At 34.5% G+C, this 19,165-nt stretch overlaps 1 protein-coding gene across 2 annotated transcripts in view; it reads right to left on the reverse strand.

Moving 5' to 3' along the window:
• igf2bp2a (insulin-like growth factor 2 mRNA binding protein 2a) overlaps positions 1-18,985 on the reverse strand; it is a 273,454-nt gene extending 254,469 nt beyond the window's left edge. The window contains exons 1-2 of one of the 2 annotated variants that reach the window (XM_039756346.1): positions 18,297-18,985; positions 16,962-17,022 (exon numbers count right to left, since the gene is read on the reverse strand). In XM_039756346.1, coding sequence (XP_039612280.1) covers positions 16,962-17,022; positions 18,297-18,471 — 236 coding nt within the window. In that variant the 5' untranslated portion in view covers positions 18,472-18,985. The remainder of the gene's footprint in view (positions 1-16,961; positions 17,023-18,296) is intronic. The other variant, XM_039756345.1, reaches the window with a different exon arrangement.
• Between the last annotated feature and the right edge of the window lie 180 nt (positions 18,986-19,165).

Genomic DNA, 19,165 nt, shown 5'->3' on the forward strand with positions numbered 1-19,165 from the left:
TGAAAATAGGATTTTCTTATTTTTTCTATTGTTCATCTTATACTCTTTTAAACTATTCTGTAACCGTTATCAGCTATTAATGTGGCACAACACCCACCCATCCCTACATCAAACCTGCTAACAACATCTTAGTTTTTATAGCACTTGAATTATCTATTACTTGGCCGGATGTCGCCACTTGCTGATCCTCCTCCTCCTCTTCCCCTTCATGTCAAGCATCCAGGTGACAAAACGAAGATTACTAAAAGAGGACAATGAAACTCTGGATGCCGCAATGACTGTCCTCTTCTCTCCAGGGAATGGGACAAGGAGATTGGATGTCAAATGACACACAGAGAACCATCAATCAGAAGGAAGAAGGTCCTTGATGCAAAACCAAAATCTAAAGGGTAGAGTCAGATCAGATTCAGCTCCACCTAATAGACTCACTGATGAATGATTTTAATATGAAGAAGAAATGTATTTACATTCTTCATATGGTACATAAAACATAATTTGCTATGAACAATATAGTATCGCATCTAAAATAATGTGTGCTTCAAGGCTTAAGTACAAAAGTAGGCTAACTACAGTGAGAAAAAAAAGTGACTGCTTAGATATGGAAGTCATTCTCCCATGGATTCTTAAATTGATTTGTTCCCAAGCATGCAAAACATGGTAGGACTTTCATTAGGTCCAACACCATCCATTACATTTTTGGTACTGTATCAACAGACATTTGAGAGAAGAGCCAGTGTCATCCTGCGCTGGAAGTTCTAAGTTCAGAGAAGACTTCTGTCATTTCTGGTTATGATCCTATTTCAGACACATAAAGAGATGGCCAGCCAATACTGTCAGTTCACTATGTTCTTTCAAACTGGCAGGATCTTGAGTCCTTGCAGACCTAACAAACAGTAATGGTAAGGAGAAAATATCTGTTTTGGAGTCGCTTGTCTTGGCTTTGGCCAAAAACCCCTAGCTTTCATACCTACTGCCTTGTGTTATTTTGATTTGATGCATGACGTGATGCTTGCCTTTGTCCACACTTTCCTTCTGGTAATTTTTTTTTCAGCCATGCCTATTGTGTACAGTTGATTATCACCTGGGGTATATTTTGAGCTCAATTATTCATTGTGTTAAAAAAAGCTCTGCACACTATTGTGTATGTTCTGTATTTGATTCAAAATCTTAGCTTTAGTTTGCCACAATTTGCATAACTTTGCTGTCCTGGTTTTTGAATTTATGGATTTTCTTTTCAGTCTCTCAAGTTCATCTATGCTTAGTCTCTTAGGTAATGGTTAATGCATATGCAGACCTATAAATACCTGGGAGTGTAGCTGGATGATAAATTGGACTGGACTGCCAATACTGATGCTCTGTGCAAGACAGGACAGAGCTGACTATACTTCCTTAGAAGACTGGCAGCCTTCAACATCTGCAATAAGATGTTGCAGATGTTCTATCAGACGGTTGTGGTGAGTGCCCTCTTCTACGCAGTGGTGTGCTGGGGAGGCAGCATAAAGAAGAAGGATGCCTCACGCCTGGACAAACTGGTGAGGAAGGCAGGCTCTATTGTAGGCATGGAGCTGGACAGTTTGACGTCCGTGACAGAGCGATGGGCGCTGAGTAGGCTCCTGTCAATCATGGAGAATCCACTGCATCCACTGAACAGTATCATCTCCAGACATAGGAGCAGCTTCAGTGACAGATTGCTGTCACTGTCCTGCTCCACTGACAGACTGAGGAGATCGTTCCTCCCCCACACTATGCGACTCTTCAGTTCCACCCAGGGGGGTAAACGTTAACATTATACTAAGTTATTGTCTGTTTTACCGGCATTTTTATCACTCTTTAATTTGTTTTTTATCAGTATGCTGCTGCTGGAGTATGTGAATTTCCCCTTCGGATTAATAAAGTATCTATCTATTCGTGGATGAAATGCCTGCCACAGTTTATGACTATGATTTTTCTTTTTCCCTTTTAACTTTATATTTCAGATATTTCTGTATCACCTCGATTTTTGTGGGTTAATTATATGAAATACTTTTTGAATTTTCCACCTAACAAAATGATGGTGGTTCTTCTCTCCTGTTGCTGGTAATAGTCCTAGATGATGAGCATTTCTTCCAAGGGATGTACAGGTTGATTTTTGGGGAAGTAATATAACGGTACTGTATCCAGGTGTAATAAGTATGTGCTTTCAAAAATACCACAAATTGATTTATTGTGCAGTTTATATAGTGCCTGTCTTTTTTTCAGAACAGCTTTCACTCCTGAAAACGAGGCTGACAAAAATTTATGTCACTACCCCAACCCCCAATTTGTAACATATATTTACAACAACTAATTGAATCTACAAAATCAGAAAATATCAGTCAATGCTAACAAACTGAACAACTTAGAAACATAACTTGCTTACCTTATGAAGACATCTATAGTAACCCTAAAATTTCAAGCGTCTATGATAACATTTTTACAAAGAAACAAACTATTTTTTTTGATTGTCAATTACAAGTACACCTACACAACATCAATTCAATTTAAAAAGTATGCAAGGTCACTACTTGTGCTGATTAAACCTGAACATACTTGCCGTATTCCTGACAAACCCCTAGGTCTGGGAAGTCTTCACTCAGCAAGGGTTATGTTTGTCTTTTTGTATTCCAGTAAGAAGATGAGTCACAAATGCACTGCGCACAATGACATCATGGAGATAACTGCTGGGCCCCCAACTGCTATGATTTATTCTGCTGGTTGTAGTGCACCCTAAAGACAATACTGAGAGGGTCCATTTGGTTCCTGAAAGCTCACCTTTGTGAATAATAAATTAATTTATTCAACAGTAGCTCACATCTGCTCTCATCTTGTAACAAGTGAAATTCAAAGGACAACAGAACATGCCCAATTTTCCCGAAAGTATACTATTGCCTCAATGTAATGAGTCTTTTTATCTTTAAAGATGAGGAATCAGTATTCTTATTTTAACCATCAAATAATAAAATAGAAGGCTACCAGTTTATTCATTATTACTGTACTGTACATAAAAAACAAGGGGTCTGGTGTATGGTACCTCAGGTAAACAGAAACAAGCAAACGTGAGACCTCAGTGAGCTGCATTGTAGTGAAGAAAGTATACAGAAGAAATGCATGCCATCAAGACAGAGGGCTGGGCAGGGAGGCATGGACACCGAAGTTATTACTCCATCGTGTGGTTTTCATTTTTATGGTCCGACATCTCTGCTATATTATTTTTTATTTTGTGATAGATAACTATATAATCTTTCAATTCTTTATTATTCCTCATTAATCCAAATCAGGGTTGTGGGGCCTAATCTGGCATCATAAAGCACAATTAATTAACCAGTTCTGCAGGGAAACCAATCTGTTAAATAAAATAGCATTCTGAAACCCATACAGCAAAATCACTACTGTTAAATAAACACTTTAAATATGAGTACACTCTGTCTATTTACAAACTTAAGGGTTACTTTAAATCTATAACAGTTAATGTAACACCGGTGATTTTCCTGTGTATTTATTACTATTCAGTTTTGGCAATCCTACCTTGGAAGCATGGCATGCAATGCAAGAACCGACCCTGCAGTGGCACTAGCCCATCACAGAGCAAATAAATAACACATATGGTATTTAAAACAAATACATTTCACACTTCAGTTACAGTATATGCCTAAGAAGGGTGACTTACAGCAGTAAATAAGGATGCTGAGTGTTTTCTTGACAGTCCAATTGTGATAGTCCAGCAGTGTCAGGACCACGGTGATGCCAAGATGGATATGCCACACAATCACGGGGTGTTATAATGAATATAGCAGATCATCAGAAAAGATAGCACTCATTGCAATGCTTACATTTAAGACAGCTTGCAGCACACAGTTGATATGAACCCTATCCATCTCAATTTAGAGTCAGCAATCAGCACAACATGTACTTATTCGATTTGGGATTATCTGCGGGTGGGGGGGTGGGCACCAAATACACACACACACACACACACACACACACACACACACACACACACACACACACACACGTACACTCGAGAACGTGCAAACCCTATACCAATGGGATTTGAGCCCACTTGTGTGAAGCTGTAGAGCAGCAATACTAACCACTATATTGCCATCCAGGATTAATACACAGCAACACTCACTTTTCACAACACTTAAACGTGACAATGAATGACAAATAAAACCTTTGCCTTTAGGAACTAAAGTGAATTTTGAAAAAGATTAAACAACCACACAAAGTGATACAAATGTAAAATTTTCTCTGAGTTATTACACCTAACTAGACTCTTGCTTATGAAAAAAAAATATTATTGGTGTTCTGTTGTAAAACACTCAGGTCGATGGTGTTCACTATGGTAAGAAGCTATATAAAACAAAAGCAGCTTGTTTGTTATAAGCAACAGCTGGTACCTCAAACATTTTCAATGTTTATATGCCACAGAAAATGTAATAAACCTTCACAAGCTTAAAAAGATTACCAGTTTAATGGAACAGCTTCAGTTCTCTCAGAATTAATAACTTCTTGCTGATTTCAATGATATTGTCACACTTTTGAGTATAAAATACTAATCTTGTAGAAAAGCTCAAAGTTCTATATTTCAAGCTTATTTTAATAATGTGACTGCCTGCATCCTCTAATTATCTGAACATTCAAAATACCTTCATTTTCTCTCATCCTTAACTTAAAAAATTTGATAAAAAAATGGATGTATTTTGACTTTCCATGAATTCAATAATTAACCTTCTCATCTCAGTTGTCTTTTAATGGGGAACCAATTATTGAAACTGAAGTCTTTAGTCATCATCATCAATAAGCTCTTAAAAAGGACTAATATAAATTATCATTTAGCACGGTAAAAAAGTATTACTGGGTATTCTTGTAATAAAAGACAGGACTGAAACCCTTTCCCTATTATTTTTTTTTTTTATAGCGCTCTTCAGGTTCACAGATAAATGCAGAATATTTCTGTTTTTGGTGTCTGACAAAAGTTGGCAAAATAGTTTTGTGTTCAGACTGCTTTATATGCTGCATTTCAATATGAGGCTAATAAATCTACAGTATCTTCCTTAGTGGGAAGCTAAGGGCAAATGATATTCTTTATCCATTTCTGTTAATTCCACTAGGCAATCTTCAGATGCGAGTCTGTAACAATTGTTTCAAAAATGTTTTGCTTTTTTTTTCTTTTCTTTCAATTTTTGTACAATGGACACCTTTTTCAATGTAGCACCTGAACAGATCCACAGCATAAGCCTATTTTACAGCATTGATTTTTTTTTTATTCAATGGATCCCTTCTCTTTCCGGCAAAAAAACTGAATTCCCCTTTAGTGCTACCCATAACATACATTTTGCAGAATCTATATTTTTTTTCTGGAGATGAACAACAATATTTATCTGTCAATAATACAGAAAAAATCATAAGAAGTGACTGCGTATTATGGAGAGAGCAAAATCCGGTCTTTTTAAAATAAAGAACAAACATATGTAATTAAACATGTGGCCCCTGAAATTATGAATTCTAACACTAATTACAACATAAACTTTGAATAATCAAGAAAATTCAGACCTTCTATTTTTACAAGTTAACTATATTATTTAACTAATAATTTTGAAACAACTAGTTTATAGCTGATAAATCTTAACATTTAGAATCTGTTTGTTACTACATACATGGAAACAGTACTGTTCATTTCCAAATATATATTCATATTAAAACATCTACTTTTACAAGTACAACACATTGATATAAGCATGAATTTGTTTCTAAAATGCTCACTAAATATTTTCTTGGGAAAAGAAGAGGCAGGTGCTTTCTTTTCCTTTCAGATTTTCTTTATATTAAACAGTACTGAAATATTTCAAAGGGCTAACAAAAATAACAATTAGCTAATTGCAAGCAAATCACACCACAATCTAATCTACTACTGGTTGCTCTTCACCATTCAAAATTTAATTCATAGAAAAAGCCAGGACTTGTGTACTTTTCTTCACAATGTACCCTTCTAGGTCTTCCCCTTGTGTGCTTCTTCCTATATTGTGGGAATTTTATGCTTTGTTTAATTTTGCCCACAAACACAATGTTATGTATTCAAGTTCATAGACAGGTAATTATTTAAGACTTGTTCAGGTTTAACGAAAAATTGAGTAATTTATACTTTTCTAGTATTGCTTCATTAAGAAATTTTAGTGCCTTAGTGCCTCAATAACACATATTGGTCTTTATAGTTTGAAATGTCTCAGACATACATGGACATAGAACGTGAAAATGGTTTATTGAAATTAAGTTTTAAAAAATGGTTATTTCTACAAACATATAGTTTAAAGTGATTTTAAAAAAGAAGGTATTCAAAAGCACTTATAACAGAGTAAATTCAACTCAATGCTCTGTGTCAAAATTCAAAAATTAGACAGCAATAACTTACTGTTTGGATAAAGCTGTACAGAACTGATATTTGTGTGATCTGTGAAAAAAGTAATTTATATTTGGGAAAATTTAATTTTTTCTCTGTGTTTTTGTTGATTTACAACTAACGATTTTCCACCAACAAACAAACAGCAGGGAATTGTTCATGATATTTTGCAAATATACATTTTATTTCGGTATTTACTATCTGGTAAATGTCTAACTTTTGTCGATGTTACTTAAGATAACAATTTGGAGTTTACGAGTTTACATTCTCCTTTAGCATACACTCCTAACATTTAATAAAATGAGCACTAAATGCAGAGTTTCAGTTACAATAAATTTAAATTAAAAAGAAAACGCTCACCTATTATAAGTTATATAAATTGAAAATATATTTTAAAAAATTCGACATATTAAAACACTTTCATAACACAGCTTTATTTTGCCTTAATCGGATTGTTAAAGCAGTCCTCCACAGGTGATTGAGACGCTTCTTTATTTCATTTTAAATCATCATCCACTTATGACTTAAATGAATAATTACAAATTTTATGCCAAATGAAATCGCTTTGATTTTTTTAGTACAGTTAGTCTTTAAAAATTAATTTCAAAGACATACAAATAAGTGTGAAGCAATTTTTTTGCAGAAATAAATTATTTATATTTTAATTATGCTGCACATTACAGAAAAACAGAAATGTGTTTTAAAAATTAGTAATATCATATCAAAGTGAATAGTCTATTTTGACGGATAACATTTTGCTTAAAAACATTTTTAAGGAAGTTGTCAAATTTTATTAAAAACTTTAAAAAAAATGACAACAAAAAAATGAAATAAATCTACAGTGTAAACCAATTAACTAGTGAACAACAAACTAATTAGCTTATCTGGAATATTACTTTATGTTAAATACTTTTAGCTGTGGAATATATTTAATTTTCTTACTTTTTTTATTTATTTCAGAATGCTGTTCACTATAAAAATTAACAGCTGTGTTTTCACTTAATAATTTGAAATCATTGCTAGCAATTTTCACATTTGTTTCCCAAAAAGTATACAAATATTTGAACATCTGGAAGAAGAGAAGAAATTTGATACTACACAAAAACTAGTCTTCTAAATTATTAAAGGTTTTATTATAGGTTTTCTTTTTCTGAAAAAAAAAAGACTTTACAAAAATGTGGATAAAAAATCAAACTCCCCCTAAATCACACACATTTTTCACTTTAACATTTTATAGAACATTTAGGAGAATATTTATAAAGTCTAACTTGGCGGTTTTAGACTTGCTATGCAATTAAATGACAACAAAGTAAAAACTGACAGCGGTGTTTTGGACAATATAGCTAAATGTAAGTGGGATTTTTGTTCAGCCGTTTAAACTATTAAAGAAATATTCCATTCGTAATTAAACAAGACATTTTCAAACTATAAGTTAATTGAGCATGTTAACAGGCATTTTGTTGACTTTTTTAAAATCTACTGATATTGTATAATATCAAGCAAAATGAAGGTGTCCTTAATATAAGAAGTCTGAAGCCTAAAGGTCCACAGAAAATGCTACTTAAAAATATTTCAGAATTTTATTTATAACCTGCAGCTTTCAAGTTTCAGTCCATTTCACAGTATAAACTTCCCCTCAATATTCTAACACCTACACTATTACTTTATGTAACATCCATGAAAATTCATAACACCCTTAACTGTCTACCTTTTTAATTTACACCCCAACTTTCCTTTCCATCCCTACTCGTATTACAAGCTAACAATAATCACACATCTATATTCTGTGCCTGTCAATATACACTCTATGCTTATTTAAAAACAACATACTGTCTTCTAAAAGAAAGTATGTGGACCTGAACGAATGGCTGTGGTAAGCACTGCACATCACAGTGGATGACAGGTCTCCTCCAACTTGTTCTAAAGCTTTCTCAATGGCAAGCCAAATATGTTGATTCAAAATTCAGACCAAAATGCTTCATTTTTCACAGATATGCATTTTAATGTATTCTACCAGGCTGTTTTCAACTGATTACATAGCACAATGATTCAGACATTCATTTGAAATTGTTACATAAAAGCAAATTGCTCAGAATGTTACCCATTTAAAGTGATACTTAATTCACAGAATGCACATAAGTATTACTTTTAAGGAATATTTCAATTTATGTTGTTAATATTTGACATTTCCAAACCCAAATACTTTAACGGACAGCTAGATAGCCACCAAATTAAAGAAAAATTGAGAGATATAAATTGATCAGCTAAAGTATTACAATTTTAGGCTATAAATTCTAATTCAGAAAAAATGAACTGCTTTGCCATCACATTCTCAAATAAGTAATGTTTAAATTACTTTTGGAAGATACAAAGAACGAATCGCAACAAAAAAAAATTCCATAGTGCAGCTGGACACTCAGCCGCCACCCAATTAGAGACATTAAGCAGGAAAAGGATTTTATTCACTCTTTCATTTTGCCAACTTGCTTGTTCCAGTATTGGGTCAGGGGCTTTGGGAAGTGGGGTGGAAAATAATAATGAAGGAGATATTTTTTTTCTCATATTGTACATTAAATACAGGCACAGTTACCAGTGTGAATAAACCTGAGTTTTATGTCTATTACTGCCATGGTAGCCAATATAACTTATGTAATTCTAAAAAAGGTTGATGTAAAACAATTTTATATTTCAGCCCATAAGTACACCATGTAGCTTTGAGGAGTGCCGGATGCTTTACTATCCTTCGCAAACCCATCAATGAAACTATAGCAGAACAAACCTTGCAAATTTAGCTGAAACACTTTAGACAAAGAGACTAAAATGACTGACACACTACATGAAAAGGGATTGCTCTTCACAGATATTAAGTCTTTCAAATTATTCTTCAAAACTGGCTTTTCCTGTTAGTGATTTTGACTTTTTGTTACATGATAAAGGTCAATGGGTGCTGTATTTAAGATTTTTACTGGGCCATTCATAAACAGCAGACAATTCAGTGAAAATTGCACACAATTTGATGGATTTTTTTCTCATTTCTGCACCTGCCTACCAAAAAATATATGTTATAATTTAGAATTCAATTTTTTAAATAGAAAAAAAAAAACATTTAGCTAGTAAATAATTTATCCTTCTTATAATGTTTTGGTAATCTATTGGTATATATTTAACAACAAGTTTGAAAAGTAGGATCATGAAAAGTATTGAATTCACTGATTTTATTATGAATTACTATTATACACAGACAAATTCTCATTCGGAGTGTACACTGTTTTTAATCTGGGAAAAATCACACCTTTTTATCTATTTTTCTTAATTATAATTTTTGAGAATGTATTTTTCTTTTTTATTTGATTTGATACATGATTTATATACACCAGCATTTTATTTGACATACGCATGAATAGATAGATAGATAGATTCCATTTTGCACATTTATATTACTGTTAAGAAAACATTATAAATGTAGTATGTAATTTGATACATAGTGTTGTGCATACTATTTATGACACATTATTATATAAATGTTTTTGGGATAACTGTATTTTCCATAAGCACACTTTTTTCATTTTGTTTTTATTTAAATGTTAGTAAAATTGAAAAATTAATTCCTATTCAATTACTTTTACAATAGCTTAACATTTTCTGTTTCGCTGAATACTAAAATAATGTCTATTTGCTGCCCTAAAATCCTTGCATTCCATACCACAGAACACATCCTGGAATCAGGGCTGACGATGTTATGGCCCTATTGTACAATTAAACCCCGATATTTCAGCCTCCACCCATCACAATGAGCTGCCACATTTTTCACAAGGAGAGCTATCAGACAACCAATAATTAGGAGCTATTTTTCTCTTGTGGTTGTCTTTCTCGGATTTTACACATATTTTCTACAATGCGAATGTTCTTCCTTGGTAGTGTGAGTCAGACTTCACAATGTTCTGCACTCTATGAAAGACATACGTTTCAAGTAAAAACTTAACAGGACAGGGAGTGAAAACATGTAAACAGTGAACAAATTTGAAACATTTGAACAATAGTTAGACAAAAACAAGACAAAGAAAATAACTTCAAGAAGGAAGAAAACTTTGTAAGAGCAGTTACAAGTGATTGAATCCACCAATGTACAGTTAACTGGAGTATTTTAGAGGCTGAGTCAATCCATCTCCTAGGAGACACACACTATCAACTTAAATTTGCCATTTAAAGCTACAAGGCAGGTTAACAACTTCTTTTCCTGGCAAAACAATAACACATAGTGTACCATAAAATGTGCACACAAATGTAATAAAACATTGAATTCTATGAAATATGCTGACAAAACAAGATATGCAAATCACTAATTCTTATATTATGCGCTCCAAACTTTCCAGGTTTCTGTCCTTGAACATTCTGTGCTTATGCGCTGTAAACCTCAATGACTTTGATGTTGTTGTCATTTTGAATGTTTTAAGAGCCACTGACATGTCACAGCATACTGTAGGTGTGATTCTCCTGCTTGACCTGTGTCTTGGGACTTACTGATTTTCCCAGTTGTATTACACTACAGAGATCACCACATTCAAAATCATAAGACATTGCCCATGTTGCCAAAAAAGTGGGGATTTTCATTGCCAACAGCTTTCATTTTCACCAATTTTAAAGGATTCACGTCTGCCAATGCTTAACACGCAAGGACATGAATTTAAAAATTATATTTGATTCCAAGACTGGAATGACAACTACTTTTATTTTTCATAGTTACTTAATTATTTATTTATTAATTATTGTAGCCAAGAATTAGATTAAGCAGAGGATGCTATGTCAGAGTATTTTATGTAAAAGGATTTACTATATTATTTCAAAAATTCATACCATCCAGTTAAAAAGAAAACTGTTTTATTAACAGCTTTGCATTTAGCAACCTATCTGATAACCCCTTCATAAAAATTGTTTGGCTATTGCTACAAAATAGCTTCATTTGTGGGTGATTATCTTTTAATAAATGCAAGCAGAACTTTTGCTGAAAGCTTCAAAACATTTAAATTACTAAAACCACTTGGAAATAAGAGTTCATCCAAATGTTCTCAGACAAACTCTTTATAAGCCTGAAAACCAAATTTGCCACATTTCAAAATGCATCATAAACACATAGGTCTGGTTCACATGTTCAAAACAAGAGCTTTGTTGCAGCATTTTCTTTTTATTTAACAAGCTCTCTCTAAAACATGGACATCAGCTTAAACACCACCAGAAGTTTGAATTATGGTGTAATAATGAAGTAATACTGCTGAGGACCTAAAAACCTACCCTACTTGCCCACTTTAGAACCCCGTTATCCATTAAAAGGTAAGGAGAAGGCAAAGCCTACCCTGGCAGTATATGATACAACATAAAAAGTGAATGTAGCTAGGATGCCATGACAGGTTATACTCACAAACAGGTCACACTCATATATTTAACAAACTGCAGAAAAACACTGTACATGAATATGGGTAGAACATGTAAATGCTACACAGGCCTGAGAACTAAACCCATTTCCCAGCAGCTATCAAGCAACGATGTACCATAAATAATAAATGCTTTTGCATGTATTTAGTAAATTTAAATAAATATAAATGTTTAAAGACGTAAAGTGTACTTCACAAAATGTACACTTGCGTTCAAGTGCATTATATGTTTTTAATCAGATTACATTTTGGCTTATTAAATTTCAGCCATGACAAATATGAAAAGGTGCTCTGATTTCAACTGGAAACTGCTGGGAAGGGAGCTTTATTTAATTGCAATGCCAGTTATACGTTTTAACGTTTTAAAAGCTAAACACAATGGAGCAGGCACACCATTTGGATTTTTACAAGGCGCTCAAGGATCTGTCGCCAAATGCCTTAAGACTGAATACATATTTATAAATGGTGAAGCATGACTAGAGCTAATTTTAGTGCCACATGAAAAATATTTTAAAACTTCTGTCAAGAAAAATGTACTTGAATAATGGGGCACTGTATTAACAGTAATTTTCAAATGAAAAATGTATTTGTGTAACAGGGCATTTTATTATGAACAATGAAGAACAGAATAATACACAACTGGGATATCTCCCCAAAACCAAGACTGCATTAAATCAAATTGATTCCAGCATGAAAATTACATTTTAGCCAAAAAGCAATGCATTCACATGCAATTTCATTTTACTTGGTGCTTTATGCATAATGGGTAAGGGGGTTAATGGTGCACCTGGCTTTCACTCTTAATTCTTTCTTTAAAAATTAAAATTGAAGAACAGTTAAGGGGAGTATCAGACACTCTTTCTAGTCAATGTAAATTTTAGAAGAGTTTGGTGCTATCTACCTTTAAAATGAGGTGTGTGACCAAAGGAACCAAAGGACATTTTCTCCAAATTGTGTACAAGTCTTTTAGGGAAATGTGTAAAAATGGCAGGATCCAACAGTGAACTGCAACTTATATATTGCACTCTGATTCAAAAGAAGAATCCAGTAACACCAATAATTACAGAGGTATAAATAAGTCATCCATTATATAAGAAGAAAAAAACTGCTACAGAGCAGGTGAGAAAAATCATTTTTTAAATAAATTTTTATAAATCACCTAATGCCCTACTCCTTCTGGTCTTGTTTTGAATTAATGACAATTCAAAAGTAAAACATCTACAGGAAAACACCTTTTAAGGTATATTAGAAAAATGAAAGATTAGTTTAGAGTAGAAGCCATCCTCATCAAAACAGCAAACTGTCAAATGGAAAGTTTCACAATTCAAAAATGATTTCTCCGCCGTTTCAAAAACTTGAAAGAGCTTCAAACATAACAACTTGTAATGAGACTGGAGGCCAGCAACACCGTTAGGTTCAACAGCAGAGCCACTTTGAAACATTCAGACTGAATGTAACAGAATGGTAAGAAACCGGAAGGAGCAAACTGCCCATTAATGATAAGTCCAATAAATTCAATGGGTTTGGAGCTATATGCACAGAACATATCGCAAAAAAATGAAAGATTTGTAAAACTGAGATCACAACATTTTGTGTTTGCTTTGAAAAAATGACACAAAACATCACAATCAAATTACAGCAAGAGAAACCCTGAAGAAGAAAGTAATGGTAGAGCACAGGTGATTTAAACAGTCTCCAAGATTGTGAGGATTGCTTATATTAAAAAAAAAACACTTTAAAGTACAATTACTTTTAGAAAGTCTACTTCAATATTCTATTTTTTTTTGTCTGACTCAAGCTAGGACTTGACAGCATTACATTTATTTAAAAGCACAATGTACACAACAACCAATATGCAATGCCATTGCACCACTGCCTTATTTTTTTGTCAAATTTTTATTAGATAAATGAAAAACACAAATCATATTTAGAAGCAATTGCAAAATACAATACACCCCAAGTGTTAAAGAGGTTTTGAAGAAAAATTTCACTTGGTTGTACAGTCAAAAAACACACTTGATGTAAAAGACAAGTAGGCCACACACAAGTGGCAGTAAGATGAGACTCATCCTCTTGATCTGTGAACAGCACAACACTGTGAACAGACAGACTCATTTCACAACCCACACGTGCATTATTAAACAAATGAGGAACATGCTCATTTTGTTTTTTTACATTACAAAACCCAAAGGGGATCTATTTTTAAAAAGGGAAATATTGCATAATAATTCTAACTATGATGTATGTTAAAGAAATCACAAATGGTCACACTTAGTGTTCTTTATCTTTTACATCCAAGTTCTTTGAATTGGCTGGCTGTACAATATGGAAGTATACAGCTTGGAATAAATAAAGAAGAGTGAGCTACAAATTACATCAAGATTTATGGTTTCAACTGTTATTCACAAGCTGCAAAACATGACAGCCATGAAATGAGACACAATAACACACACGTCTTTTTAGTGAGATTGCTGCACACTCACACTGTTAAACAATTTAAAAAAAATAATAAAACAAACTGCTCAACAATGTTTTTAACCTGGACTCTTATTAGACTAAAAATATCATTATTGTTTTTTGTTTTTCATAATTGCTCCATTAACTAAGTGATGATAAAGCAAATAGGATTCAAAGATTCAAATGTATTATTAGCGAGACTATCCAACATGTATGAGTGAAAAGTCTGAATGTTATTACTACTGTGACAATAATGCAGGCATGATCAAATGTTTTCTTTTACTATAATCATTACTTTGATAATATACAGTATGTGTGTTCATATATAACAGAACTTCTAAAGAAAATTGTGTTTTTGTTGTTATTTTATGTGTCTGAATTGTAATGTGTTTCTAAATATGCACAACACAATGTGTGCAATGTTAAATAGATGAAGTTACATTTATTGCCATTCTCACTGTAAGGATACAGATTTGACCTAATATGCAATATTATTATTATTGTTGTTGTTATAATTGTAATTGTATAGTCCCACCAATGGTTTTATTACTATGATTGTGATGATGAGGCCAACATAAATAAAAGGTTTATTTTCTGATATTATTATGATCAATACCTAATATACTGTATAAATCATTTAGTTGTTTTTACATTGTACTATCAAAATGAATACTTAGCTTGATTAGAATAATGGTGAGAATGATGGAACTATTATTGGAATGTTTGAACGTACAATTACATAACTTTGTGCTGCAAAATGTGTGTCCAGAAATTAATATTAGGATTATTAGCCTTGGTGAAACTGTATTGGATAAAGCAGGGTGACACATTTAATAAGATTATGTTTGTGATGATTATCTAGATACAATTAAAATGTTTCTGTCTCTCTACCAGAATTAGTGCGAGGATCATGCAGGTGCAAATGTGTAAATGCATCATTATTATTATTTTTGTTATTAACATTTCCTCATGACCATGAGTGGATAAAGTATAATAAAGAAATTAATTAATCACTATCACAGATCTAGTTCTGTACTGATTTTTCCTACTTCAAAAGGATTATTCCAAGTATTTGTATTATTTAGATTATTTCTATATAACTAAATATAAAACATATTACTAAAGTGGTTATTTTATCATTTGATGTTTATTATTACAGTGATAACAATCATGCACACATGACTGTGGCTGGATTTTACTACGCTTACTGCAGTGATCCCCCATATACATCCCAACAGTCATTATATACAAAATTACTAACACTGTGATGATTATACTCATATTGAAATTTCTGATTTTTTTGTAATACTTTTTTCATTCATTTTGTATTGATTCTTACCCCACCAACTCATACTAGATAAAGTGAGCTCAGAAAACTGAGTGTCAGTTATCTCTTCAGATTTCAACTTGTGCAGCTCTTTCCACTGTTAAAAGTTGTGGAGTACTATTATTATTACAGTGGCGGTCATGATGATCCAGGCATGACCTTAATGCCTGGACTGAATATTGTTCTTGCTGCTATTCTGGTTACAACTGTCATTGTGAGGATGGTGCATAGATGACTGGAAGTTTTTAATTTTATATTATTATAGTGATTATGGTAAATGATTACATGTTTTGGGTTTAATTAGTTTTTATGAAGATCACGTTAATTGGAATGTTTGATTTTTATTGTGATTTTAAGAATCATGTGGTTGTAGCTCAGATTTTTGAATCAATAACGGTAATTGTTATTATTGTGCAAATATACTCAAAATCTCTTAATAAAGGGAATGATCATGCAGATACCACAGGATGTTCTTGGATTTTTATTATTGTGCACTGGAGTTTTGGGTTTTATTATTACTGCGCAGATTACACAAATTGGAAATTTTGAACTTTAATTCTGATCATAAATATTGTGAGCACCGTGTAGTTGTAGTTCGAATGTTTAAATTGACGACAGTTATCACTGTGACGATCACATAAATATATATATTTAAAATTTCTTAATGAAGTGAATGATCGTGAAGATATGTCAAGATGTTCTTGGAAATGTGTGAATTTTATTAAGATTGTAAATCTTCTAAAGATCATATGGTGTGGTTCAAATATCTGAATTGGTTACATTTATTATGGCGATTGCCATAAAAATATACTGAAATTTTCTTAATGAAGAGAACGATTATGCAGTTACGACAGGATGTTCTTGCATTTTTTCAGACAAAAAAGTGAGACGTATCATACTTGTTTAGATGACTGGAAACTTTTTTTCAAAGAAGGAGCCTTTCTGATGGCGCCTCGCTCAAATTTTCTGTTCACAGTGTTGTTCTTAATTTCCCTCCACAAATCTCGAAACCACTTTAATGCGACATGTATATTTCAAAAGGAAAATGAATACAAAGACAGATCATGAGCGGCTATCAAAAAAATAAATAAAAAGACGAAGAAGACATGCCAGGAAAACTAGTAAACAAACCCTGGATTACATCATGAAAGCGTTATTTAACAGAACAACAACAACAAAAAAGCATGTGGGCCCCTTTCCACGCGGGTGACTCCTCGCGCGCCCGCTGCTTGTTTCCATTTGGGAGTTAACACGGCAACAATTTCAAAGGAGACTTCTCTCAGCAAAACAAGCAGGCAAAAAAAGCAAGACAAGAAAACTCGTCATTTACCTTTGCTTTTTAGGGACAGAGTAGTCGACTTCAATCACTTTCCCATGCAATTCCACTTTGCCTGTCAGGAAAATACATAATCAGTATGCAGCACTCTGCTAGGAAAAAGCACGGCTGGGGAGGAGAAGGGGGTGGGGGACATTTTCAAGTCTGCTTTGATTACTGTTGTCTCTCCGAAAACAAAAACAAACAAAAAAAAAATTTGCCCAATCTTAAGAATGAAGTGCATTAAAAAGAAATGTCCGGAAACTGTTGAAACTTTCCCATCAGTGTGTCAGGCGTGCGGTGTCTGTGTTTTAAACATTTCACCCCGGATCCGCTTGCAGGCATCAACGGGGTCCTGTAATCGCAAGCGGTGCAAAAATCTGCAATTTAACAAATTGTATCAGTTATGTTATATTCCGGAAAACGGCGCCAAACCGGAGTGATGAGCTCACATTTTAAAACTCACAATGAAAGACGGGGCAGCCATGCTTCCACTCCCACCTCCCTCTAACTAAGAGCAATAGATTTTTGTCTAAGTGGGAGAAAAAAAAATAAATCGAAAAGGTAACGATGTGAACACGCCTCTGTCCTCCTCCGTGACATCCTCGCCTCATCTTCTAGCTCGAGATAAGACGGAATGGGCTGATCAGTTGCTGAGGGCAGGTTACAAAGTATTCTCTCCTTTGCGCCGTTGGTGCAGAAGTGGCCTGGCGCAGCTCTGAAATGAAGTCTTACCTCGTCCACCCAGCTACCTGTTTATTAACACTTTGCTCCGGACCCCCAGCACCTACTCGCAGGACACCTCGTAAAAACATGCCTGGGCACTTAAGGAATATGGAATTGCCACCTTCGTCCCTGGTAGCTTGCCTGCGCCCTTTTAATAAAATCAAGACAAAAAATAACTGAAAAATAATTACGCCTAGCCGAGCATCTACAGCGTTACCGTGCATTTCTGCGGCTGATTGCTTGAAGTCGCGCTGCCGAGGAAGCCCGGCACGCTTTCAGTTTGTGCCTTTTGCAGGACGAGATCCTTGCAACGAGATATAAAATGACCACCTCCCTTATGTATTTATTTTTTTATATATACATTGTGACTCTTTTTACAAGCGTGCTGGCTGGTAGAAGCTGGGAAGTCTTCAGGGGATGCAAGTTGCAGCGTGAACCGTCGGGTCCCGTTCACATGTCAGAGCGGACTGGACCGATCGAGCTCATCTGTCCTCGACTCTGATCTGATCTTTCCAGGAATTTATCGCTGATTCAATTCTAGGTGCCGATAAGCAATAAAGGAGGGGGTTGGGTAAGGGGGGGTCGAAGGTGCAGCGCGTTTCTGAAGTTTAAGAGGGTGCTTACCAGACAAAGCCTCTATCGCTTTAATGGCCCAGTTTTGGTCAGGGAAATCCACGAAGGCATATCCAGACTTGAGCAGGACCTGACCGGACAGAGGGAGCTTCCACTCCCCAAAAAGCTGCTTCAGGTCTTCGGCAGTCACTGAAGGGCTCAGGTTCCCGATGTATAGTTTGTTCATGATCCAAAAGAAAATCCCGAAATGGAAACAAATTTCTAGGCAAAAAACACCAAAACTGTAGCAAAATAGAAGAAGAAAGAAGGGGGAAGTAAAAAAAAAACGGGGAAATAGCAAAAAAAAAAACAAGCAGTCACCCCCCAAATCCACACGACCCCCCAGCTCCAACTGTGCTCTTGACCAAACACTGACTGGGGAAGAGAAAGTGTCGCTACGACGCTGCTCAGAGCCTGCAAGCGCCGCCTCTAAATAAAATCTGCCTTAAAAAAATATCAGAAAATACATTTGAGCCCGGGCTCGATCGGAGACCGGCACTCGCAACAATCTGACGGGAAGAAGACATCAAGTGGCGCCGCGATCCCCTATGGTAAACCTGGATAAATTAATCAGTGGGTGCGATGTAAATGGTGGCAGGATCCTTGATCTCAACCTTAAATAGAAATCGTAGTAGCGCCGGTGGTGAATCCACTAGAAATTCGTTCTTGATCACACAGTACCTTAGAATATGCGAGCAGGGGTGGCATTGGGTGGGAGCATAATCGGCGAGATTATTTCCTCGTGCAATTTACACATTCATTATTTAAGTATGTGAAAGGATTTAAGGCGTGCGATGACTTCGAACCAACTGTTTTCTTTTATTTTGGTATATGCATGTCGTAAACTGGCCGGGGGTGGGGGGCTGGGGGATTAAATATTA

The sequence above is a fragment of the Polypterus senegalus genome, chromosome 6, assembly GCF_016835505.1.
Source record: "Polypterus senegalus isolate Bchr_013 chromosome 6, ASM1683550v1, whole genome shotgun sequence".
In the NCBI taxonomy this organism is placed as follows: Eukaryota; Metazoa; Chordata; class Cladistia; order Polypteriformes; family Polypteridae; genus Polypterus; species Polypterus senegalus.